The following is a 27,118-nucleotide window of genomic DNA, read 5'->3' as shown; positions in this document are numbered from 1 at the left end:
GTGGGATCTCCCAGGCAAGAATACTGGAGTGGGTTGCCATTTCCTTCTCCAGGGATCGAACCCACAGCTCTGTGTCTCTTGCATTGGCAGGCAGATTCTTTACCACTGCACCACCTGGGAAGCCCCACATACATACATATAAATATATATATTATATATAATATGTGTGTGTGTGTGTATATATATATATAATATGTGTGTAATACTGTATTATATACTTAAAAGTTGCTAAAATAGAAAACCTTAAATGCTCTCAGCACAGACAAGGACTAGGAATTATGTGATGTGATAGAGGTGTTAGCCAATACTACTGTGATAATCATTTTGTGACAGCTGATCCTCAAACAACTAGGGGGTTAGGGGCACTTACCCTCTGCACAGCTGAAAACCTGCATATAGCTTAAATAGCTCTCTCTGTGGTTCCTCCGTATCTGTGGTTCAATCAAACTCGGACTGTGTAAGAACTGTAGTATTTACTACAGGGAAAAATCTGTATAAGTGGACCTGTGCATTTCAATCTCATGTTGTTCAAGGGTCAACTGTATGTAACACATCAAAACACTGTACATCTTAAAATTATACAATGTCATATGTCAATTCTATCTCAATAAGACTGGAGGGGAAAAGGTGCCAAATACAACTGCTCTAAACTATCAAAGTATCCTTAGACAGAACTCGGCATTTTCCTTTTGTACAGGGGGATTCATTGTTATGAAGGTCTGAAATTTATACAATTTGGGAAGTTATTCCAGTTTTGTTGAGAAATAATTGACATATGCTGCTGCTGCTAAGTCGCTTCAGTCATGTCTGACTCTGTGCGACCCCATAGATGGCAGCCCACCAGGCTCACCCATCCCTGGGATTCTCCAGGCAAGAACACTGGAGTGGGTTGCCATTTCCTTCTCCAATGTGTGAAAGTGAAAAGTGAAGTCACTGAGTCGTGCCTGACTCTTAGTGACCCCATGGACTGCAGCCTACCAGGCTCCTCCGTCCATGGGATTTTCTAGGCAAGAGTACTGGAGTGGCTTGCCATTGCCTTCTCCAATAATTGACATATATCACTGTATAAATTTAAGGCAGATGGCATGATGGTTTTATTTATATATTGTAAAATGATTACCACAATAGGTTCAACTAATATCCATCTTCTCATATAGATGCAATAAAGAGAAAAGAAAAAAAGAATAAAGAGGAAAATTTTTTTCTCCTTGTGATAAGAACTCTTAGGATTTACTCTGAACTACTTTCCTACATATTATACCACAGTGTTAACTATAGTCATCATGGTGTACATTACATCCCTAGTATTTACTTGTCATATAACTGGAAGCTTGTACCTTTTGATCATCTTCTTCTAATTCCTCCTCATCTGCACAGATGGTAACTACAAGTCTGATCTCTTTTTCCATAAGTTTTGCTGCTGTGCGGTCGTTGGGTCATGTCTGACTCCTGGTGAACACATGGAATGCGGCACACCAGGCTTCCCTGTCCTTCACCACTTCCTGGAGTTTGCTCAGACTCATGTCCATTGAGTCGGTGACGCCATCCAACCATCTCATCTATGAGTTAGATTTTTTGTTGTAGCTGTTGTTGTTTTTCTTAGGCTCCCCATGTAAGTGAGATAATATAGTATATTTTTCTTTATGGGACGCTCTCTTTAAGAAAAAGAATACAGAACTTCCCTGGGGGTCCAGTGATTAAGAATCCACCTGGCAATACACGGGACGTGGGTTTGATGCCTGGTCTGGGAAGATCCCACATACCACAGAGCAATTAAGTCTGCACACCACAACCACTAAGCCCATGTGCCTAGAGCCCATGCTCTGCAACAAGAGAAACCACGGCGATGAGAAGCCTGCACGCTGCACTGCAGAGTGGCCTCCACCTGCCGCAACTAGAGAGAGCCTATGAGCAGCAGCAAAGATCCAGCACATCCAAAAATAAATTCAGTAAACGCATGAATTTTAAAAAGAATACAGGAATAATTAGGAATACAAACTTAAGACGCTAATGTGACTGCTTATTAGGAATGAGAAAAGAAACTGCAACAAATTACTGAAATCATGAAAAATGAGGTCCTTTTCTTTTGAGGAATGATTATAAGCAAATGATTTCTGATTGTAACTATGCCTCTCCTCACCACAAAGAACTGTCTACCTCTCCCGGTAACAACAAGAACTCAAGGGGGCTGGTCTAGGTGAAGAGCACTGATACTTACATTTAATTAATTAGCATCTTTGTAAATCTGCCTCTACACTGCAAACTAGATTTCCTTTCTTAATTAATTAGCTAATGCATCAACATTTATTAGTTTGCACTGGAAAGACAGATGATGATTAATCTTCAAGATTTCACAGCAGGTATGTTCAAAATGGATAACCAACTAGGACCTATGGTATAGCACATGGAACTCCACTCAGTGTTATGTGCCTGCCTGGATGGGAGGGGGTTTTGAGGGAGAAGGAATACAGGTAAACGTGTGGCTGAGTCACTTTGCTGTTCACCTGAAACTACCACAGTATTGTTAATTGGCTATACCCCAATACAAAATGAAAAGTTTAAAGTTTGAAAAAAGGGATTTCACAGTGGGGAGGACACTTCTATAGGAAGGTGATGGTAGAAGGTCTCCAAAATGCCATCAAGTCCCTCCTCCTTGGACAAGCACTCCGCTTTTCCCATCAAGAGCAGATTCTGGTTTGCACCTTGTTTTATATCCCTGGATATGTTCCAATGTCTCCTGGTTTATAGTCTATGTGAACTTGAATAGAATTTATATCCTACTGTTGTGTGAAAATTGTGCATGCTAAGTTGCTTCAGTCGTGTCCAACTGTGAAATTGTATAAACCTCAATTACGTTGAACTGGTTCATAGTGCTTTTCAGGTCTGCTATATTCTTCTACCTTTCTGTTTATTCATTCTATTAATTTTTGAGAGTTTGATTTTGAAACTCCAACTTAAAACCTTAACTTATCTACTTAAACATAACTTTTATAATATACAGTAATATATAGTAATTTTTTGTAATATACAGTACAACTGTATGTAACTTTGTATTTCCCAAGTCTCATCATATTTTCATAACTTATAAAATAAAAAAAAGAAGGAAAGAAAAATGAGTGGATTCTGGTTCTCCTCACCTCAAATATGGACCTACCACAACCGTTTTCTTCATCATCAGGATGGGGCAGAGCTGATGTTCTGGGACTTCGGAGGCTGGGTCTTAACACACTTCTAGCTTCTGCCTGCGTCTCTTGAACTCACTCTTGGGAGGTTTCTCAGAATCCAGCTGCAGTAAGGCCATGAGAAGCCAGAGCCACATGGAGAAGCTGTGCGTAGCTGCCTGGGCTGAGCTCTCAGCTGATGGCTAACTCTGTGAGAGCCATTTGGACTTTCAGCCCCTCTAGTCTTCAGATGACGGTAAACTCCCACTGACATCCAGCTGTGTGTAGGGAGACGGACCTACCTGAGCCCATGCAACCCACAGAAGTGTGAAACAAAATAATAAATTCTTCCATTAAGCTTCTAAGTTCAGTGTGCTTTGTTTTGTAGTCAGTGATGTCACACTTCTAGGCCTCTCCTCCCTATAGGATTGGTGAGAGTGAACACGGGACAGGGAGCCCTCTGGAGTTTGCTCCTTGGACCCAACTCATCCAGAAGCAGCACTTGCTCCCTCTTCTCCTATCCGCTGTCCCTCTGTGGGGTGGAGAGATGAGAGCCTACAGCGGTCCAGGAGGTAAGATTAATTTGAGGGCTGGAGGTGAGGAATAGAAAGTCCATTTTGGTCTTAGATCCAAAGCATGGTTTCTAGCCTAACTTTATTCTCACTATAAAGTTATTTTCATCCCAGACTCCTGTGTCTGTTTTTTAAATTGGTTCAGAAAACTCAGAGGGAAAAAAAGATAAAATTATTTTTCTTCCTTAGACCTCAACAAGCAACCTTCTTCCCGTCTCATAGACTAGAAAGCAAAGTTTATTTTTAAGTTATTAAAAATTTCACTCTGCCTCATACTCTAAATCAAGTGTGCCTTCCGTTCTTTCTTTCTCTCTTTGGCTGTGTCGGGTCTGAGTTGCTGCACACGGATTCTCTAGCTGTGGTGTTCGGGCTCAGTAGTTGCTCTGAGGCGTGTGGGGAATCTTAATTCCCTGACCAGGGGTCAAACCTGCATCCTCTGCACCACAAGGTGGATTCTTAACCACTGGACCACCAGAGAAGTCCCTGCCTCAGTTCTTGTTATTAATACATTGTTCTGTGAAATGCTTTTCTGATGTGCCTCCATGTGGTTTTCCTGGTCCCTGCCCTGACTCAGATCCTCACTGCCATGTGGGTTCACCTGTGCGGTGGTCTCCCCACCCCTGCACCCCCATCCACGTGCTGCTACAAGCTAAGGCTTCCACTGCTTCATTCACCTATCATGCTGCTCCCCTTGCTCAAAACCTGCTCTTGCCACCCTGGGTCCAGTTCAAGGCCCTCCAGGACAATTAGCCTGATTATAGCTACTAGCCCTTCAAGCTAATCTTCCAAACTCGCTGATTCTGTAAGGCAAATATATTTCACACCGACTTATTCCTGCTGCCTTGTTTTTCTTATTCTATTTATCAATGGATATTCACTGGAAGGAGAGATGTTGAACCTAAAGCTCCAATACTTCGGCCACCTGATGCGAAGAGCCGACTCACTGGAAAAGACCCCGATGCTGGGAAAGATTGAGGGAAGGAGGAGAAGGGGGCAACAGAGGATGAAATGGTTGGATGGCATCACTGACTCAATGGACATGAGTTTGAGCCAACTCCGGGAGACAGTGAAGGACGGGTGCCTGGCATGCTGTAGTCCATGGGGTCTCAAAGGGCTGGACATGACTGAGCAACTCAACAACTACTACTATTCTTGTCCTTCTTCAGATTAGATGGCTCTCTCTCCCTTCTCTGAGTTCCCCTAGTCTCTTAGGAGTCAGGACTTACAGGGTTTACAGTTGATTATTCTTTGGCTAGTCTTACCTTACAAGTGGCCCAAAATTCTGATTCTGTGAGGACACATTCCCCAGTATGCTATTTGATAAACACTACTGGACTCATGAGCTCTATATAAACAACTAGTGAGATTCTATGGTCTTGATGGAATAGGAACTACAAGCTAATATTTATTATGCCAGATTCTGTTTTAAGTACTTTGTATATGTCATTTAGTTTGTTCCTTGGGTTCCTGGGCATAACAATCCTATTGTCCTTTTTACTGAGGAGGAAACTGACATTTAAGTAAACTAACTTTCTCAAGGTCACCCAGCTAGCAAGTAAAGAGGCAGAGCTTGAGGCCAAGACTTGATACCAGTCTGAGTTTCTAACCTCAATATCCCACTGCCTCCTAAGGGATTTTTGAGGGCTCTAGGGGATCACTGTGGACAGAGACTTCTAGAAGTTAAAAGATGCTCCTTTGAAGAAAAGCTATGACAAACCTAAGCAGCATATTTAAAAGCAGAGATGTCACTTTACTGATAAAGGTCCATATAGCCAAAGCTGTGGTTTTTCCAGGAATCATATATGGATATGAGCGTTCGACCATAAAGAAATCTGAATGCTGAAGAACTGATGCTTTTGAACTGTGTAACTGGAGAAGACTCTCAAGAGTCCCTTGTACTGTAAGAAGATCAAACCAATCAATCCTAAAGGAAATCAACACTGAATATTCATTAGAAGGACTGATGATGAAGTTGAAGCTCTAATGCTTTGGCCATCTGATGCAAAGAACTGACTCACTGGAAAAGACCCTGATGCTGGGAAAGATTGAGGGCAGGAGGAGAAGGGGTCAACAAAGCCTGAGATGGTTGGATGTCATCACTGACTTAATGGACATGAGTTTGAGCAAAGTCATGCAAAGGAGATAGTGAAGGACAGCCTGGTGTACTCCAGTCCGTGGGGCTGCAAAGAGTAGACATGACTTAGCAACTGAAAAACAAAGGGGATTTTTAAATTCCTCCTCTATAACCCAAAGATAATTACTCTAACATTTGAGAAAATTTTCTTCAAGAGTTATATTTTTATGTGTATGTGTATACACATGCACATAACTTTTTTACTGACTTATGATCGTGCTTTTGTATATACAGTCATATTTTGTTTCACTTAATATAGTCCAACCATCTTCCCATGTCATTATGCACCAATATTGTTTTTTATGAATTGGCCAGACTGCAGAAAGACACAGTACAATAAAACATGCTAGTTCCCAAAATGGGATTTTGGCCTGCGGCATGAAAAGCTACTGAGAATCAGAAGACTGTAAATGTTCAGATGTCAATGGGAGACTTTAAATATTGTTCAGGTTTTCATGGGCAACAACAGGGGCAGTCTCCAACAGAATAGTCAGTTCTTTTCTTCATATGAAAGTGAACACTGGGAATCCCCCATAAATGCAAAGCCTTCCAGAAGCCGGTGGGTAATGAAGACTAAACCATGTACCAGACTGTATGCCAGGCAACTCTGCAGATGTTCTCATTTGCTTTTCCAAGCACCTTGTGAGTCTAGGCATCTCCACCCCACCTGCCGGCGGAAAGAACCTTTAGAGGTCACAGGTAATGCCAGTGCTAGGGTTGGAATTTAGATACTAGAGCCAACGGTCTTCCTTCTTTTAGAGAAGTCTGTTTCAGATGAAATAAAAAAATAAAATCTGGGACTTCTGGTGGTCCAGTGGCTAGGACTCCAAGCTCCTGCATTAGGAGGCCTGAGTTCGATCCCTGGTCAAGGAACTAGATTCCACATGCTGCTACAACTCAGGATTTTCACGCTGCAAATAAAGATCCTGTGTGCTACAACTAAGACCCGGTACAGCCAAATAAATACAGATAAATTTTTAAAAAAAAGAAAAAAAAAATCTAGAGGAAGACAACCAAGAATGAGCTAAATGAGTGATCCTGAGTCACAGAAAACAGCTGACAGGAATCCTGAAAACCAAGGAGAGGGAAAATGAAGCCGAGAGAAAAGCAGGCTCCTTGTGGTCCAGTCTGGCGGGGACTGGAGGGCCCTGCTGAGTTGATAGAGTTGGCTATGCAAACCGGTCCCCAGACAGAAAAAGATCCCGTTCTTCCAAGAGCCGAAAAGGGGCCTAAAGTCAACAGTACAGTCTTGGAACGGAGGCCAGAAGGCGAGAAAGACATTAAGAGGAATCCGAGCTGTCGGGAGGGCCTGCCACAGGCCAGAAAGGGGGCATCGCATGGAGGACATCTGGAGGTTTAGGCTGCAGGCCCAGGCCACGCTGCCTGCGGACTAGGTCACGAGGTGTGTGCTGGACAGGGTGGAGAATTGCTGGAAAGAAGGTGCCGAATGCCTCTGAATTCACCAACCCTTTCCTTCTCCACTTGAATTCTTTAGGGTGATATACAAAAGCCGAACTGTGATGAGCTTCATCAAGCAAGAGGATGGAGACCTGGTGGGGGGTGTTTCCTTTATGCGAGGAGAGGCTCCAGTTACATGGAGAAAAGATGCTGCAGACCAGGGGAGGGTCAAAACGCTTCCCTTTGTCGCCAAACAGGCCTCTGCTCAGTTGGTGGGGGCCTCTCATGGAATTCAGTTTTCTTGGCCAGAAATCCCTACCTTAGACCTTGGAAGACATGAGGGAGGCTCTGCAAACCTGGCGGCTGCTCGTTGGGTTTGGCAAACTCGAGATTTTTCCAGCGCCTTGTGTTCAGCAAAACTGAGAATGTGTTTGGCTAGAAACCCTTCTCTAATTTTTAAACCCCTGTGCATTTTTTTTAACGTAAATTTGATCCACATGGTTTCGATTTATTTTTATTTAACTCATCAAATCGAATTAGGAGCTACAATGATGAATGGGAACAATGCTGATTTCCAAGAAGATTTTTGAGCCTTTTTTCTTAGAACAAAATCACATTCCAAACACCCCCCCCACCACCACCATTCCCCTCCCCACAACCGTTAAAACTACCAGACTGAGCTGAGTTTGAAATTTAGAACCCAAATGTGAAATAAAGATCCATGCTTGGCAAAGATGAAGCATAGCAGAGGAATGTTCTTAGGAAGTCACGGTTAGAAAGCCAGCATAGCCTGGGGGTGGGGGTGGGGAATGAAGACAGAAGGGAGTCGGTTCTTCTTCATTAGATAATTTAAGTAGATCTACCTGGCTTTGGGGGCTCCTAATAGCAGCCCCTGCACTGTTTCTCTAGGGTATAACTTTATCACTTCTACCCAGGGAAAAGGAGCTTCTGCTCCAAGATTGGGGACAGGAGTCCCCGATACTCATCTCTCTTTCTTCTACACTTCTCATAGGAGTGGATTCAAGCTGCTCTCCCCACCTCCTCTCCAATCTCCCTCCCTGTTTCCTGGCTCTGGCTAAGGCCTCTCCATCTGGAAACATTTAAAATGTACAACAACTTTAATCTCGTGCAAAGGAGTCTTGAGATCTGCACTACATACCCATTAAGCTAAATTATAGGTGCACAATCTGATTTTGCACAATTCTGTCTGGCCTCGGTTGGCACACACTAAAGGCCATTCCTGTCCTGTCTTTCCCAATTACTTTTTCTACCACACCATCATTTTCTACATCAGTCTGAGGCCAGCCATATTTCTCTGAGAATCTCTGGACACTAAGGCCCCAAGACAGAGGAACTCTCTTCAGAGTCCCTTGAAACAGTCCTCAGGGGGGCCTTTGGACATGCCAAAAAAATCTCCTTGAATTTAGCTTCTCTCCCCTACAGAGCCTGAGCGAATCAGACAAACTTGAGTATGAGGATCATCTTGTTAGTTAATAACTGTACAGCCAAGGAGAATTAACTTTCTTCCCTGAATCTCAATTTCCTGATCTGTAAAATGGGTATACTAACCATACATACCTCACAGAATTGTTGTGAGGATTTTAAAAAATGTATGTTGTTTGGCCCAGACTCAGTAATCAATAAATGTTACTCGTTATTGTTATCATAAAGGTGCCACACTTGATTCAATTCTACAACTTTCCTAAGAGCACTAACATTTTTCCAGAGGTTGCTGGTTCCCTTTTAAATCCTCCCCCATCCCTCATCAATGCTGAAACAACCACACCACTTCCCTGAGAATCAGCATCACTCCAGACAGGTAACATGAAGTTTCTGATCAACCAATGGATTTTTCATTAGTCCTCGGGGAATCTCCCAGGTTGACCTTCCTTGGGATCCAGAGTAGCACAGCGATTGGAAGATTTGTAACCTAACTGCATGAAGAGATCATTTTTCTGAAAATCAAACTTCTCACTTTATATAGAACGTATATATGTGTTTATGTGTGTATTGGGGTGGGGAGGGTGAGGAGGTTTTCATTCTCCTTTAAGGAACAAAATGGTTAATTAGTGCTTCCTTAGAACACTCCCCCACACTTCATTGATTTTGTGTGTGTGTGTGGGGGGCGGGGAATAGAAAGGTGACAGTACCTTTTAATATGCCTGATAAATGCCTCTCTCTCAAGGGGGAAAACAGGGATACCCACGAGTATAGTATTGGCCTTCCCAAGTGGTACTAGTGCTAAAGAACCTGCCTGTCAATGCAGGAGACATAAGAGATGTGGGTTTGATCCCTGGGTTGGGAAGATCCCCTGGAGAAGGAAATGGCAACCCACTCCAGTATTCTTGCCTGGAGAATCCCATGCACAGAGGAGCCTAGCGGGCTACAGTCCATGGGGTTGCAAAGAGTCAGACATGACAGAACCAACAGAGCATGCACAAATATAGTCTTTAATGGTTTCCTCTGGCCAGGAGGACTTTTAGCAGTAATTCAGGGATCCTAGTGTTGACCAGAATAGAGGGAGTAGGTATCCATCAACATCCAGGGGAACTTAAGACGCTCTGTTGTCAAGATCCTCATCATGCAGAATTGCTATGAAGGCTAAAAGAGAGACAGCTGCAAATGGTAAATAGTATTTCCACCAAGCTGATCTCACTTGAGATCCTGGGTGATATTAGGACATGCGCATGTCTCCTATTCCTGCTATTCACTAGAGATTTCCTTCTGGTGAGACTTCCTGTAGCTGGTTATATTTTAGATGTCAAACTCAACCTCAGTTAAAGACTCTGAAGGAATCAGTCCTGCTCACAGCGCTGCCACAAGGCTGGGCCTGGCTGGCTGGCTGTGCCCATTGATGGCTCTAGAGTGGACACAGTCCACAGGCTGTGAAGTCAGCTGTGACCTGGTAGAAAAGGTGAGTTGGGCCATTGAGATTCCTCTCAGGTAATGTGCACCTAAGGGAGTGAGAACCCGGGTGACCTGGTAGCAGAGACCTGTGGAGCATGGCTGCTCTTAGAGCTGCCTTGCTTCCGGAACCACCTTCTCTTCCATAAAGCCTGGCTCTTCAAAGGTTCTTGTGGACCCCATAAATATCTCTTCCGATAGTAAGAAAATAAGCACCTCCTTTTGAGTCAGCATGAGTGGGTTTCTGTTTCCCTCAACAAAAAGAGCCTTCACTGCAAACACAGCACCCACCCTTGGGAAGAACATGCAGATGGAGCTATGTCTAAACATTCTGAGCTTTTCCAGAGGCACTGTTTTAATAGTTAATTACACAGTATGCAAACACTGCTGGGTCCCAACTCGCCCCTCCCTGGCTCTGCTCCACTATAGAAACTGCGAACCTTCCTCTCTCCCAGACTACTCTGTAGCCAGGGGAGGTCAGGTGCCACAGTTTGGGCCAACGAGATGCAAGTGCATGCCTCCTGAGACAGATGGCTGCTCCCCTTCTTCCTGCCTCTTATGAAAATGTCACACTTGAACCTGCGTTACCATCTTGCAACCACGAAGGGAAAAAAGCAGCAGAGATGTCACCCCTGGCACACTGGAGAGGCTGCACCAACATGAACAGCCACCAAATTCCAGCCTTCTTGTTATGTGAGAAAATATACCCATAAACTACTATTACTTAGTTTTCTGTCACTTAGAAACAGTATCTTTTCTAAATGATATACTTTGAAATAGAACTTGATGTTGTTTCCTGTATTATAAGAAAAATGATTTTTTAAACCAAAGATATGACAACTTGTTTTTCAGTTAACTTTTAAACATCAACTGAATGATACTAGCTTTCCAGGCAATTAGAATCTAAGAGGGATAAAATATGTATGTAAATCACCATGCTATAAGCAGAAAGTGAAAACACTCTCCAGGTACCCGGAGGAGGGGGAGGCGTGACTTCCTGTTGGGGGAGGGGAAAGCAGGAGAAGTATTTACATTAAATCCTAGAGATAAAAAAAGAGTTTGGATGTTTGGAGACGATGGGGAAGGGCATTCTAGGCGGAAAGAATAGTTTGAGCAAATTTGGAAAACCAAAGATCATAAACCAAAAATAAGTTCATTCTGGCTAGTGTAGGGGACCAAATCAGATTTTTTTTTAAGTTGGACCAAATTATAACAAGTCCTTATAATTTGTTATAATAAATTATAACAATGCCAAGTGAAGGAGTGTGGGCTTTATTCTCTGAGCCTTGGGGTGTTGTTGAAGGTTTCTGAGCAAACAGGGGTCAGAGTAGTTGTTTAGGAAAACTGCTCTGATGGCAGTACGTGGGCTGGATTGAGGAGGCAAGGAATGCCACTAGGCCATGCAGCCATCTGGGCAGGAGGCGCTGAAGAAGGAACCAGGACAGCTGAAGTGAAAATGGAGTGGAGAAAAGAAACCGACATGAGAGATGATGCGGAGTGCATGTGACACGAGTTGGCTACTGCCTAGATATGGGGTGAGAGTCATGGGCTGGATAATGTACAAAACATGTTCTTGTACAAAAGAGAAATAAAAACCTCATGTGGTACCTCTGGAGCTGAAGACAGGAATGGTTTTATGTAGATGTTGGAGTCATGCACCTTCAGGTCATGGTCCCCAAGTCCCCTGGTCACTCCAATAGTTGCCATTACACGGGCCTAGGAGTATAAGCAGAGGGTCATCAGAAACACTCCCACAAACAGAGAAAGCATCCCCACCACAGTGTAGGTGCCACGGGCTATGAGAGAAGCAGTCATTTTCCAATCCCCACTGCCTTAAGTTCTGTGGGTAGTTTTTGAGGAAAAGCCCACCAAGTTTACTCACATACTTGAGGAGTGGCTTTTCTACCATTTACCTGCATTTGAATGGGCTGCTGCTGTCTCTTCGCAAAGACTGGAGGGAATGATGTCCAATAAACTCAATACAATACATCCATGATGTCTACAGCTACTAAAATCAATTCAAACCAAATCCAACAAGATCCGTCATCCATACATCCCCCACTGGTTCATCTGTCCACCCATCCATCCATCCATCCATCCATCCATCCATCTGCTATACACCCATTCTTCAAGTATTTACTGAATACCAGCTATGTCTCTAGTTCTGTGATAAAAGATATAAAAATGTCAGAGCAGATCCTGCCCTTCCACAACTCATATATTTTACTTTATGGCTGGAGGAAATGTACCATTAGACTATAACCTGCCTGCTAACATCCTCACACAATTCCCTCTAGGTAGAAAGGAAGATGTCACTTTGCTGTAACTCCACAGAGACCTCAAGGCTGAGACCATGCCACCTGTAGCCTTCTCTGCATGGTGTCCAAATACTTTAAGGAAGCAATACTATTGTACTAATGCCTATACTGTCAGCCTAATGATCTCCTGGGAGACCACAGATATGATTCACCCAAACATTTATTGAGCACCTACTCTGTGCAGATACCATCCTGTGGGGGCCACATGTCTATGGTCTTGTACCTACTGTGAAGGAACTTGCTAAGGGAAAGACTAAGAGGTACATGTCTGATTAACAACATATAGAATACGGCTGAGTGCTGAAAGACAGACAAGCTGGATTCTGTGAGTTCAGAGAGGTAAACATTCTACTAAGACGGTTCCCTGAAGGAGGTGGGGGGCGCTATATTTTTGTGCAGAAGGATGTCCAGCTCAGGTGAACAGAGAGGAATGGAGTGAAAGTCATTCTGGGTTGACTGAAGCCCATGGCTCTAACATTTGGCTCATCAACACTATACCTGGTGTAGTGGTGTGGTTCAAAGACCTTTACTTGAATCCTTCCTCTGATGCTCTGGTAATAAGAATAACCTAGAAATGCGATGCCTCAACAGTATGTGAACCATGAACTTCCAGATGTTCAAGCTGGTTTTAGAAAAGGCAGAGGAACCAGGGATCAAATTGCCAACATCTGCTGGATCATCGAAAAAGCAAGTGAGTTCCAGAAAAATATCTATTTCTGGTTTATTGACTATGCCAAAGCCTTTGACTGTGTGGATCACAATAAACTGTGGAAAATTCTTAAAGAGATGGAAATACCAGACCACCTGACATACAGAAATCTGTATGCAGGTCAGGAAGCAACAATTAGAACTGGACATGGAACAACAGACTGGTTCCAAATCGGGAAAGGAGTACATCAAGGCTGTATATTGTCACCCTGCTTATTTAACTTATATGCAGAGTACATCATGAGGAATGCTGGGCTGGAGGAAGCGCAAGCTGGAATCAAGATTGCTGGGAGAAATATCAATAACCTCAGATATGCAGATGACACCACCCTTATGGCAGAAAGTGAAGAGGAACTAAAAAGCCCCTTGATGAAAGTGAAAGAGGAGACTGAAAAAGTTGGCTTAAAGCTCAACAGTCAGAAAACTAAGATCATAGCATCTGGTCCCATCACTTCATGGCAAATGGGGAAACAATGGAAACAGTGAAAGATTTTATTTTTAGAGGCTTCAAAATCAATGCAGATGGTGACTGCAGCCATGAAATTAAAAGACGCTTGCTCCTTGGAAGAAAAGATATGACCAATCTAGACAGCATATTAAAAAGCTGAGACATTACATTGCCAACAAAGGTCCGTCTAGTCAAGGCTATGGTTTTTCCAAGAGTCATGTATGGATATGAGAGTGGGTCTGTAAAGAAAGCTGAGTGCTGAAGAATTGATGCTTTTGAACTGTGGTGCTGGAGAAGACTCTTGAGAGTTCCTTGGACTGCAAGGAGATCCAACCAGTCCATTCTAGAGGAGATCAATCCTGGATGTTCATTGGAAGGACTGATGTTGAAACTCCAATACTTTGGCCACCTCATGGAAAGAGTTGACTCCCTGGAAAAGACCCTGATGCTGGGAAACATTGAAGGCAGGAGAAGAAGGGGACGACAGAGGATGAGATGGTTGGATGGCGTCACCAACTCAATGGACATGAGTTTGAGTGAACTCTGGGAGTTGGTGATGGACAGGGAGGCCTGGCGTGCTGCAGTCCACGGGGTTGCAAAGTGTCAGACATGACTGAGTGAGTGAACTGAGAAAAACTAAGACACGATGCTCTGACACATTAGCATGGTCCTCATCCTCAGTTCAGTCCAGTTCAGCCGCTCAGTCGTGTCCGACTCTCCGCGACCCCATGAACCACAGCACGCCAGGCCCTCCCTGTCCATCACCAACTCCCGGAGTTCACTCAAACTCATGTCCACAGAGTCGGTGATGCCATCCAGCCATCTCATTCTCGGTCGTCCCCTTCTCCTCCCGCCCCCAACCTTTCCCAGCATCAGAGACTTTTCCAGTGAGTCAACTCGTCGCATGAGGTGGCCAGAGTATTGGAGTTTCAGCTTTAGCATCAGTCCTTCCAATGAACACCCAGGATTGATCTCCTTTAGAATGGACTGGTTGGATCTCCTTGCAGTCCAAGGGACTCTCAAGAGTCTTCTCCAGCACCACAGTTCAAAAGCATCGATTCTTCGGCGATCAGCTTTCTTCACAGTCCAACTCTCACATCCATACATGACCACGGGAAAAACCATATCCTACTTTCCCTCAAAAGGCTGTGAATTTGTAGCTGGATTCACATCAGAAGGTGGTCAGGTTTACATTTAAGTGGAAATGAAACCATAACTCATTTTTACAAGGCTAGACTCAAAGAGGGTAAAATGCAGACAGAAGATGTGAGCCTGGGGACCTCTGGCCAGGTGCTGCTCTGTTGGGAGCGCCCTTCAAGCTGAGACACATTCACCTCTAAGTGTGGAAATTCTGAGTCCCTTATGCCCCTTCTACTTTCCTCCCTGCTGCAGTACATTCTCAGGTTGGACAAAGCACAGGTGGGCATTTTAGTCCAAAGAAATCTTATATTTCTGCTAGTTTACAAGTCCCACACAGGTCCTTCAAAGCACTGGCAGAAATCAAATGAAATTTAACAGCAGTGAAAGTATTCTAAAACTTCTGGGGAGATGTGTGCAGAAAAATAAGAGAAAACCCTGTGAAGGATCTAGACAGAACTGATGTGTTACATTCTAAAGCTTCTCAAGAGATCGTGGACTCCTGGGACAGAGGGGCCATGCTACTTTGGTACAGGGTATGCCTGGAGCCAGCTGGAGCCACAGTGGCTTTTAAATAGGTCAAGAGGTACAAGGACTGAATTCACCAGCTACTTATCACAGAACTGTCAAGCCCTGATTTACTGGAATGCTGGAAGAACATGATATCCTGGTGAATTGCACTTTTTGCTGAACTGGGAAAAACCTTGCTCCTCTAAATCTTACTGTTGATCATCAACAGAAGAACACATTTATCCATTTTTCTATTGTACCAAGGAGAGTATAGTCAACAAAGGTCCATATAGTCAAAGCTACGGTTTTTCCAGTAGTCACATATGGATGTGAGAGTCGGACCATAAAGAAGACTGAGTGCCGAAGAATTGATGCTTTTAAACTGCAGTGTTGGAGAAGACGCCTAAGAGTCCCTTGGACAGCAAGGAGATCAAACCAAGGATTGACTGAATCCTTTAGGATTCAATATATCAATCCTGATAATTATTGGAAGGACTGATGATGAAGCTGAAGCTCCAATACTTTGGCCACCTGATTCAAAGAGCTGACTCACTAGAAAAAGCCCTGATGCTGGGAAAGATTGAAGGCAGGCGGAAAGAGGGATGACAGAGGATGGGATGGTTGGATGGCATCACTCACTCAATGGACATGAGTTTGAGCAAGCTCCAGGAGATGGTGAAGAACAGGGAAGCCTGGCGTCCATGGGATCACAAAGAGTTGGATATGACTGAGCAACTGAACAATAAAGGACAGTAGAGGGGCTTCCCTGGTGGCTCAGATGGTAAAGAATCTGCCGCAATGCAGGAGACCTGGGTTTGTTTCCTGGGTCAGGAAGATTCCTTGGAGAAGGGAACGGCAACCCACTCCAGTATTCTTGCCTGGAAAATTTCATAGACAGAGGAGCCTGGCGGGCTACAGTCCATGGGATTGCAAAGAGTCGAACAGGACTGAGTGAATAACACTTTCACTTTCTTTCAAGGAGAGTATACTGAACATAACTGAATAGCTTATTAAATACTTATGCATTGACGCCATGAGTCAAGTACCAGGCTAGACGGGTACTAAGGATACGAAGGCAACTGGATGTGGTCCTGGGCTTACTGGAACTCACTGGGGAGCAGCAGGGTAACACTGAGAATCTCAGCACCATGAAGACCAGAAACTGTAGGTGCAGATCACTGGGCTGAGTGATGCTCACTGATGGTGTCCACAGACACACGAAATCCTACCGGAAACAGAGCCCTTCCCTGTCCTGACTCTCAACCAGGATGGCAAGGCAGAAAGTGTCCATCTCCAGGAAAGGGGAAAGTTGGTTTGAAAAATGATGCATTTATTGATCAGATATTCATGTTTCATTTCCCTCTGTGAAATTCCTCTCTCCTTCGAGCAAAATTACTGCTGGGCTACACTGAACCCAAAACTTACTCCTGTGTGCTCTCTTTCATACCACACACACACACACACACACACACACTCACTCAAACTCTGTCCACAAAGGCATCCTTCAGTTTTCTTATGAGTCACTTGTTCTGATAAAAGCTATCGCATGCTGAAAAAAATTTCAGTTGAATATTCTTTTTAACGTGACCACATTTTTCACTTCTAATTGGAACTCTCGGCGCTTAGTTGAAATGTATTCATGTTCCGAGGAAGAATACAATGATTCAGAAGGTGTTTGTTCTTCCTGGGAAATGACTTCAAAGCTTTCTCATCTCCACTCCTGCACCCCTCTCCAGTCTCTGCTCAGAGACCACTTTAAGATCAACAGCCTTCCTTTGGCCCAACAATCTTAGAGTCTGACAGGGGCCCTGGGAGCTGGTGATGAGTGATCTTTGCTATCTCAGCCTGGGATCTGATCCGTGTGATCCTATAGTTTATTGAGGTGAAACTCTGGATCCCCTTCTCATGGGGCAAGTGGAGAAGCTGGCGTGTACAGTCTGAGCATCCATGGTGGAACGCAAGGGCACGAGAAGAAAGTGGAGGGCCAGAGCTCCACGGCTCGTACCACCCCTGGCCAGTCACGTGACTGCCTGAGTGGTTTTAACCTTGCAGTCCCTGCTGCCTCATCTCCCAAATGGATGTAAGACAGCCAGCTCTGCCTGCCTCGTGGCTTGTTGTCAATACACAGTGAGATGACGTATGTGAAAGTGGTCGTGTTTAACACTGCAAAGACTTATGCAAATAGATCGAGAAGGGGCATGTCATGTTCCCAAAACTGACTTTAGTCCCCTGTGCTCACCACTTCCATTCCCCAGCCCTGCCACTCCCTGGACCCTTAAGACAGGAGACCTGAAGGAAGGTGGAGGTGATATTCTTTCAAGCTGTCAAGACTACAAAACCATGAGCTGCCAAGTGGAACACGCAGATTGCCATGGGCTCCGGTGAGAGAGAGCGTGGTTCTCTCAGTCCAGGGAGGGCACGTGCCTACCTTCTTGCCTTCTCCATATATAAGGGGAAACTTCAAGTCATCATCCTCAATGGTTTTGTATGCCCTGTAGGAGGATAAACAACATTAAAACAAAACAGGTTTGCACTCAATTAGTGACCCACTGCCCTGACACAGGATGCCAGGTAGTTTATTTTCCCTGAGCCGCCGTCTGCTCACCACACTGCCGATCTCTTTCTGTACAAAGAGTCAGTCTCCCTACAGAATTGTGTGCGTGTGTGTACATATTTTAATGAACCAGAAAAATACCAAGTCTTTATATGCCTGAAGAGAGAGAAAATGAGCTGGCCTACTCACAACCAGCGAGAAGGGGCGACAGGCTTCTGTCCTCAGCATTTAGTGTCCCTGCAGTACTGAGTGACCCCAGCCCTGGTGGCCGGGTTGTTATTAATCTGAAACCGCGAGAGGCAGCAGTGCTCAGAGATGGAGGCGTGGGGGAGGGGTGGTGAAACTGCTCCAAGAGCCAGCTCTCACCTTCAGGGGTGGTTTATGCTGAAGCAGCCTGGCACTGGGATGGCTGGAGAAGGAATATTTAGAGCCCGTTTGACCTCAGTGTGATATTCAAGGTTGGCAAAAAATCCTTTGTTTCACGATGGCTATTAGATGTTCATTGGACACACAGAAAGAAAATCCTGTTTATGCTTCAGTGGTTTACGCCAGACATGGTTGTTCAGATGCCACCACTCACGCAGCAGAGGCTGCCAGGCCATGGCGAGGGAGTGAACAAAGGCCATGCTTTAACAGTTTTGCTCACAAGGAACTTAAAAAACAAACAAGCAAACAGGTATCCAGTTACGAGCTGTATAACCCTGGGCAAGTAGCTCCATTTTTTTGGATCTCTGGTTTCTTGTCTGCAAAATGACAATAACCACACAGGACGTAAACAGCCTAGCACAGAGTCTGATACTTAGTAAGTACTCAATAAGTAATAGCTGTCACTAATATTTAGTAGATAATTAATACTTGGCATACAGTTCCCCTTTCTGCAAAATGGGGAGAGTGTTGCCTATTCACTTCCTCAGAGAAGTATTAGGAAGACTGTGTAAAAGATGGGGTATTTTCTGCTAGGTTAGAAGCTAGAAGCAAGATGCTTTTCTAAACTAATGTCTCCTGAGTGCATGAAAAATATTAATTTGTGACACGCGTGTGTGTGTTAAGTCACCTCAGTCGTGTCCAACTCTTTGCGACCCTATAGACTGTAGCCCGCCAGGTCCCTCTGTCCATGGGATTCTCCAGGCAAGAACACTGGAGTGAGGGGCCATGCCCTCCTTCCGGGGAATCTTCCTGACCTAGGAATCGAATCTGTGTCTCTTGTGGCTCCTGCATTGCAGGCAGATTCTTTACTGCTGAGTCACCTGGGAAGCTGAATAATTTGTGACATACCTCTTGATATATCTAGGCAGCTTGAGAGTGAATCTGACATCAAATTTATGGAGGTGCTTGATATATAAAAGAATGCAACTCAACTGAAATAAGGCTCAACCCCAAAGCTAAAGCCGGCACATCTTGCTTATCTGTAAGTTATTTGGTTAAGTTCTTTCCCATGGGGGTAGAGAAACAGTGAAGTTCTGGCACCAGATGTGCCTGGGCTTGAGTTTAGCACTGCTTTCTGTACAGCCCTGGGCAAGTGGATAAGCCTGTCTCTGAACCTTAGTTTCCTCATTAATCAGGGAAGCCAAAAAGTGGGGCTTTACTTGTGAACCTGCAGTAAGGATTAAAATGGGCTGATTAATGTGATGAGCTTAGGAAGTATTCGGCACAGTGCCTGGCACATGCTGACAGCTTGATAAAAGCTGGCTGCTGCTTCTGCAGTCAAGTGAGCCCAGAGGTATGCCATGAATTGAGTTTTCAAAAAGGGAACCATACTATTTCCTTCCCCCAAATCTACCAAATTAACACAAAGTGGAAATAGCTACTTTGATATTTATACACTCACACAAATGATTTAAGACACTGTGGTGTACGAGTCCCTTGGGGAACAAATATAGCTGTTATTAGACTACAGTCAGCTTGGGGATCCAATGAGTTTGTAGACCCATGGTTCTCCATCTTGGCTGCAGAGGGAATCTCCTGAGAGGACTTTGAAAAGCCTGATGCTCAGGTCAGAGCAATGAAGCTTGAACCTCTGCGGATCAGACCTAGGCACCAGAATTTTTTTAACAAGCTTCCCAGGTGATGCCAATGTGCAGTCATGGTGGAGAACCACTATTGGAATCCGAGGTCATTAGCTAACATTCAAAATCAGTTGAGCAAATGACAATATGGCTTGAGGGAAAGGGAGGTAATGACTTGAGAAAGGCTGTGAAGTGGGCACAAGCTGGGCTTGGGGACAACATGGAAAGTAAAAAGACACGTTCAGACAGAGAGGATGCAGTGGGGGCTGTCCTCAGGGAGGGGCTGGGGCCTGGCGATCCAAGCGCAGGAGTCTGGAATTACAGAGAAGGCAGGGGGCGGCAGTTCTAGAATCAATGACTGGAGGTTACTTAGAGCTCAGTGGAGACAGGCTGAGAACGCTCTTAACAAGCTTGAAAAGGCTGCAACAAAACTGTCCTTTGACTGCATCACAAGCCCAGGTAATGGAATTCTCGCAGGGCAGAGAATCCCAGGAGAGTGAAGTCTGTTTTAGCACCGCTCTGAAAGGCAAACACTCGTCCTGGGGTTCTTACCCACAGGAGCAAGTACACCCAAGTTCTAATCTTATGGTTTAGCCTCTGCTTCTTTGTCTTTTTTTTTCTGTTCCTTTTAATTTTTTAGAAAACAATTTTAAATTTAAAAATTGAGTATAGTTGCTTTACAATATTGTGTTAGTTTCTGCTGTACAGCAAAGTTAATCAGTTATACGTATTCATATATCCCCTCTTTTTTAAATTTCCTTCCCATTTAGGTTATCAGCAAGCTTTGAGTAGTTTCCTGTGCTATGCAGTAGGTTCTCATTAGGAATCTCTTTTATGTGTGTGTGTCAGTCGTGTCCAACTGTTTGTGACCCCATGGCCTGCAGCCCTCCAGGCTCCTCTGTCCATGGAATTCTCCAGGCAAGAATATTAGAGTGCATTGTCACTCCCTTCTCCAGGGGGTCTTCCCAATCTAGGGACTGAACCCAAGTCTCCCGCATTTCAGGCAGATTCTTTACCATCTGAGCCACCAGGGAGGCCCATGGTACAGACTAGAAGGCCACTTTGTTGGCCATACCCCAAATGCAGGAATCTCTCCTGCTGTATGCCTCATGCTGGTCCTGCTGGCCTCTGTCATCAAGTGGGCCGCTGTGGACAGTCTTTGTCTGAGGAGCTTTACAGGACCAACTCTGTAGTGCCACCGGATAACAGCCCTGGGAAATTTTTCCTAAATTGACCCAGTCACCCATTGGTGTGTTGGTCTGTCTTCTGGAAAAACATGAAAGGAATCTAATCTCTCTTCTACTTAAGAGGTCTGCAAATATTTGAAGAGAGCTATCTCAAAGTTTCCTTTTTCCTGGTATCATCAACTGTCCTTCCCAGGACCTGAGGCACCATTTGTGACCACTCAAGCCACCATCCATTCAACCAACATTTATTAACTGAGCACTGAATCCAGGGCTTCCCAGGTGGTGCAGTGGTAAAGAATCCACCTACCAATGCAGGAGACGCAAGAGACATGGGTTCAATCCCTGGGTCTGGAAGATCCCTTGGAGGAGGAAATGACAACCGACTACAGTATTCCTGCCTGAAAAAATCTGATGGACAAAGGAGCCTGGTGGGCTACAGTTCATGGGGTTGCAAAGAGTCACAGGACTAAAAACTGAATACTGTAGGAGAAGGCAATGGCAAGCCACTCCAGTACTCTTGCCTAGAAAATCCCATGGATGGAGGAGCCTGGTAGGCTGCAGTCCATGGGGTCGCTACGAGTCAGACATGACTGAGCGACTTCACTTTCCCTTTTCACTTTCACACATTGGAGAAGGAAATGGCAACCCACTCCAGTGTTCTTGCCTGGAGAATCCCTGGGACGGGGGAGCCTGGTGGGCTTCTGTCTATGGGGTCACACAGAGTCGGACACGACTGAAGTGACTTAGCAGCAGCAGCAACTGTAGGAGGGGCCCTCTGAGAGCCTTTCAGTTTGTCATATTCCTGCCATCGTCCTAAAAAAATGGCAATCAGAACTGAAAACACTTGAGATGTAGTCCACAAAGGAATGAAATGATTACTTCTTTGATTTAGACCATGCTCTCGTTTTTTTTTTGGCCACGTCACTCAGTATGCAGGATTTTAGTTCCCCGACCAGGGATCAAACCTATGCCCCCAGAGCGCTCCAGTGGAGGCACTAAGTCTTAACCACTGGACCACCAGAGAAGCCCCTAGACCTTGACCTTTTAAAAAATTACTGTGGCTTATATCGGTGTTATGTGTCTGTGTACACATGTCTGTGTGGCTTAGGGTCATGTATTGAAACTCTGAGTAAAAACAAACAAAATCCAACCCCTGGGTCAGGCTCCTCTGTCCACGGGATTCTCCAGGCAAGAATACTGGAGTGCATTACCATGCCCTCCTCCAAGGGATCGTCCCAATCCAGGGATCCAACCCACATCTCTGACATCTCCTAACACTGACAAGCGGGTTCTCCACTAGTGCCATCTGGGAAACCCCTCTGATCCTCTAGTAAGAAGGAAACACAGCAGGAGTTGAGTAATTTGTTTATTCACATCACACCATCTTCTCCCTGCAGCACTGCAGTTGCCTTGTTGGATCTCCCTGCGATAATCTGGGCAAGAGACGATGATGCCATGGCTGCAGGGATGGCGGTGAAGGTGAAAAACTTGAAAACTGTTCAGTTTTGTCCTTTACCTCTATTCTCAGAGCAACCAGAGTAATTATTTTGAAATGTCAGATAACGTCATTACCCTACTCAAACCCTCTGATGGCTTTCCCATCAAACTTGAAATAAAAGCCAAGTAATGAAACGACCTTCTTTAAAAATCACTCCCCACCCCCAAACTTCCCATTCCCCTTCTCTTTCTTTTTCTCCAGGGATCTCCTGCCTCCTAACATTTTAAGTATTTTGCTTCTTTATCTTATTTTTCCTACTGCTCCCCTTGCACTTCCCTTCCCCACTTAAGTTCTATGAGGATGGAGATTTTTGTTTCTGGCACCTAAAAGACTGCTCAGTGTATAATGAGTGCCCAACAGATGTTTCATGCAGTGAGCAAATCGATGAATACTACTTATTCCTGGCAGTGGCTTTCCTCTGTCCTCATGTATTTTCTTGTTCTTTATGTATTCACAGAGCAAGAGCAGCCAGTCTTGTTTTCTGTGGCTTTCTGGGTCTCACTGGTGCTGGCTCCAGCCCACGCTCACTCACACGTACATCCTTTCCTGCTCTGGTCTCACCTAGCTGTGTGCTGCCCCTTGGAGTCAGTATTTTAGACACGTGCTCTGAACATGGCAACTCCAGAGATCACAGTCTCTGAACATTTGAACTCGAAAGATTCCCCCGGGCAGCCACATTCATGCCTTTTCACCCTTCTGATGAGTAGCTGTTCTAGGACTCCTCCTGCATGAACATCTCGTGTCTCTACACCCGTTCTGTAATTTTTAGCAGAAAAACCTTTGCTTGTATTTTCAGACTGGCTAAGAAGCCTGTAAGCCAGTCTTCCACAACCATTTCTCTTTTTATCCACAGTCATCATGCCTCAGCTTAAAATTCTCCCGTGGCTTTCTATTATTTTAAAACGCAACTTGGCTGTGAGGCAGGCCCTCGGTGGTCTGATCTCTGACACTGCTCTGACATTTCTATACTCTGCCAGGTGCTTGGAACACTAGCTTACTTGCTGTTTCGTTAATAGCAAGGGGCCTCGTTCTTTCCCCTTCCTGGGCCATTCTTCCTCCAGATCCTCCCAGAGCCAGCTCCTGTGCAGCCCTCAGAGTGCCTTGTCCAGTCACTCATCTATAAGTGTGATGCCCACACCCCCACCCCCCACTCCAGCCCCCCCCTCCCTGTCCCTGATGTGCCGCTTCCTGGCTTACACAGCACAATATGAAACCACCTTATTTATTAACTTGCTTGTCTATATTCTGCCTCCCCCTCTAGAACATGGGCTTCATGACACCAGGGGCTTTGTTTTATTCACTGTAATATCCTCATCTCGACAACAGTGAAGGCACAATTGTGGATGTAAAGTAGATACTAGCGACACGGGTGACTACATGCATGAAGGCTGCTACCCCCTCCTTAGCACACGAGCTTCCCTCCAAAGATAAGCGACAGACTTGGCTTCCCCAGTTAACTTTCCTGAACAGTAAGCTCTTCTGGGGCTGAACTCCAGGGCTGAGTTCTATCAGTGATGCCTTGGATTTTCGTTTACCCCATTACATTAAAATGTTCAGTTCAGTTCAGTTGCTCAGTCGTGTCCGACTCTCCGCGACCCCATGAATCACAGCACGCCAGGCCTCCCTGTCCATCACCAACTCCCGGAGTTCACTCAAACTCATGTCCACAGAGTTGGTGATGCCATCCAGCCATCTCATTCTCCGTCGTCCCCTTCTCCTCCCGCCCCCAACCTTTCCCAGCATCAGAGTCTTTTCCAGTGAGTCAACTCGTCACATGAGGTGGCCAAAGTATCGGAGTTTCAGCTTTAGCATCAGTCCTTCCAATGAACACCCAGGATTGATCTCCTTTAGAATGGACTGGTTGGATCTCCTTGTAGTCCAAGGGACTCTCAAGAGTCTTCTCCAACACCACAGTTCAAAAGCATCGATTCTTCGGCGGTCAGCCTTCTTCACAGTCCAACTCTCACATCCATACATGACCACGGGAAAAACCATTGCCTTGACTAGACGGACCTTGGTTGGCAAAGTAATGTCTCTGCTTTTTAATATACTATCAAGGTTGGAAATGTTAGGTTCCCTTTTTATTTAACTTTTCTTTATTTTTTTGCTGTGCTGGCTCATTGTTGCTGTGCGTGGGCTTTCTCTAGTTGTGGCAAGTGGGGGCTACTCTCTAGTTGTGGTGCGTGGGTTTCTCATTGCGGTGGCTCTTGTTGCAGGACATGGGCTCTAGAGCATGTGGGCTTCAGGAGTTGCAGCACATGGGCTCAGGAGTTGTGGAACATGGGCTTAGTTGCCCTGTGGCATGTGGGATCTTTCTGGAGCAGGGATCGAACCCATGTCCCCTTTTATCACCAATATACATCAGTAGACAGAAAGTTATTTTAAAAATGGCATTTATGATCCTCTTGCTTGTCACTTTTCTCCTGATAATTCCTAGGCGCCATCTCCGGAGCAGTAGCGTTTGTTACAGTGCTCCAAGGTATATGGTGTTACCTAGACAATTTTCTCCTTCCTTATTCACTCAGGCTAAATCTACTGGTGAAGGCAAGTCCCTCACTGCGGAAAAGTTCTTGCTTATCTTTGCTGGATTCCTCCATTCCCAGCCACAGCCCCCACTCTGACTTCGTAACCCACAGGCCAGGGACCTGAAGTTCATGCTTTGGCACCATCCACACACATCACTTCCCACGAGCTCCCTTCTCTCCTAAGTCATGACTTTTAACTGGAAAGAGGGAAAGAAAAACCACGTGTTGCCCTCAGTCTTCATTTCCTTCCTGGGACTTCAAGGCCCCTGAAGAAGCATGTGGCCCTCTCTGAGGGTTGCTGCGGGTCCCCTTCCTTTGGGGATGGCCTCGTCTCCACCATGCACTCTGCGGCTCCAGTGACACACATCAGTGAGTCACATTCTTCCACTCGCTAACCTCCGGACATGGCCTTGGACGCCTCTCCTCCCCCGGGACTCTCTCTTCCTGGATTCTGCTCGCTTGGCAGAGCCCGCTGTGGGCGTGGAGTCAGAGGTTCTGAAGTCCCCGCGGAGTCCTCACGTGGACTTGCAGTGTGAACGAGGGGAAGCCCCGCAATCTCAGCGCGTGTGCTTCCTCAGCTGCCTTTCTTCACGGAAGTTTGCAAGGATTAAACGCAAGTATGCCTGAAGGGGAGGGCAGGACGAATTGAAAGAATAGCATTGACATATCCGGGCTTCCCCAGTGGCTCAGTGGTAAAGACTCCACCTGCCAACGCAGGAGACATAGGTTTGATCCCTGTGTCAGGAAGATCAGCTGGAGGAGGAAATGGCAGCCCAATTCCGTAGTCTTGCCAGGAAAATCCCATGGGATGGCAAAGAGTTGGACATGACTGAGCGACTGAACATGAGCACGAGCACTGACATATATACACTAAAATAGATAGCTAGTGGACAGCTGCTGTATAGCGCAGGGAGCTCAGCTCTCTGCTCTGAAATGCTCTAGATGGATGGGATGGGGCGGTGGGATGGGGCGGTGGGGTGGGAGGGAGGCTCATGAGGGAGGGGTTATATGTATACACATACCCGATTCCCTGTGTTGTACAGCAGAAACCAATACGACATTTAAAGCAATTAGATTCCAAGAAAAAACAAACAAATAATGCAAATATGTCTGGAAAGTCCTTTGTGAAGAAGGATAAGGTGCTATTTAACTCTAAGTTGTAGCTGTTATGGTTGTAGGAGCCTCCGTCACCACCGTGGATGTACAGCACAGAGAACTGATTCCCGTAGCACATCCCCACAGGAAACTGCTTCCAGCTGAGCCCCCAAGACACCCCAACTCATACTGTTTCTACTGCTGCTAATGACACCCAGGGGGCAGGTGGCGCTAGTGCTGAAGAACCCACCAGCCAATGCAGCAGACACAGCAGACACAGGTTTGAGCCCTGGGTCAGGAAGATCCCCTGGAGAAGGGCATGGCAACCCACTCCAGTATTCTTGCCTGGAGAATCCCATGGAGAGAGGAGCCTGGAGGGCTGCAGTCCACGGGGTCACAAGGAGTCAGACATGACTAAAGCGACTTACTGTGCATAAAGATACCAAAGCAGGAGGGACAGCACCTGTGCGACTTTATCCAGAAAGGTCTATGGCTTCACCATACAGTGAAAATGCAGACTCAGAAGGGTATCTCAGAGCTAATCTAAAGACAGGGCTCCAGGTTGGTCTGAAACAATCATAAATGGAGAACATCCCCTCCTCAGCTAGAAGCTTAGCACTCTTCAAGGGAAGAGTTAAGAGCCCCAGGAACTCTCATTTTGCCCAGAGCAGAAACTAAGTCCTAGGCAGGCAGACCCACATCTCAGAGAGGCCGAGCAGGTCTGGGTGGAGGATGGTGGTAGACAAAGTGTCTCAGGCTCTGGTCCCCATTTCTGTCTTCCCACACCCAAACCTCCATAGAAGCTGGAATCCCAGGAGGCCCAGGATGAAGCATCACACAGGGCTGGCTGGTCAGGAACAGATACATGCCTGGAGCCCAGCTGCTCCTTGTGGCTCTTAAGAGCTTGGCAGAACCCCAGTGAAGCAATTCACAGAATCTGCAGAGGCTCTCCCCCGACTCGCC

The 27,118-nt window shown here is 45.5% G+C and overlaps 1 protein-coding gene across 1 annotated transcript in view; it reads right to left on the bottom strand.

Moving 5' to 3' along the window:
* The window catches only part of PPM1H (protein phosphatase, Mg2+/Mn2+ dependent 1H), a 320,445-nt gene that overhangs the window by 39,524 nt on the left and 253,803 nt on the right, over window positions 1-27,118 (bottom strand). The window contains exons 7-8 of the mRNA XM_055395097.2: window positions 17,719-17,782; window positions 11,778-11,885 (exon numbers count right to left, since the gene is read on the bottom strand). Coding sequence (XP_055251072.1) covers window positions 11,778-11,885; window positions 17,719-17,782 — 172 coding nt within the window. The remainder of the gene's footprint in view (window positions 1-11,777; window positions 11,886-17,718; window positions 17,783-27,118) is intronic.

This window comes from Moschus berezovskii, chromosome 6, assembly GCF_049115385.1.
Source record: "Moschus berezovskii isolate FMDL1 chromosome 6, NW_MosBer_1.0, whole genome shotgun sequence".
Taxonomy (NCBI): Eukaryota; Metazoa; Chordata; class Mammalia; order Artiodactyla; family Moschidae; genus Moschus; species Moschus berezovskii.
Note: the sequence above shows the minus strand (reverse complement) of the source record. Positions and strands in the feature narration are given on the sequence as shown.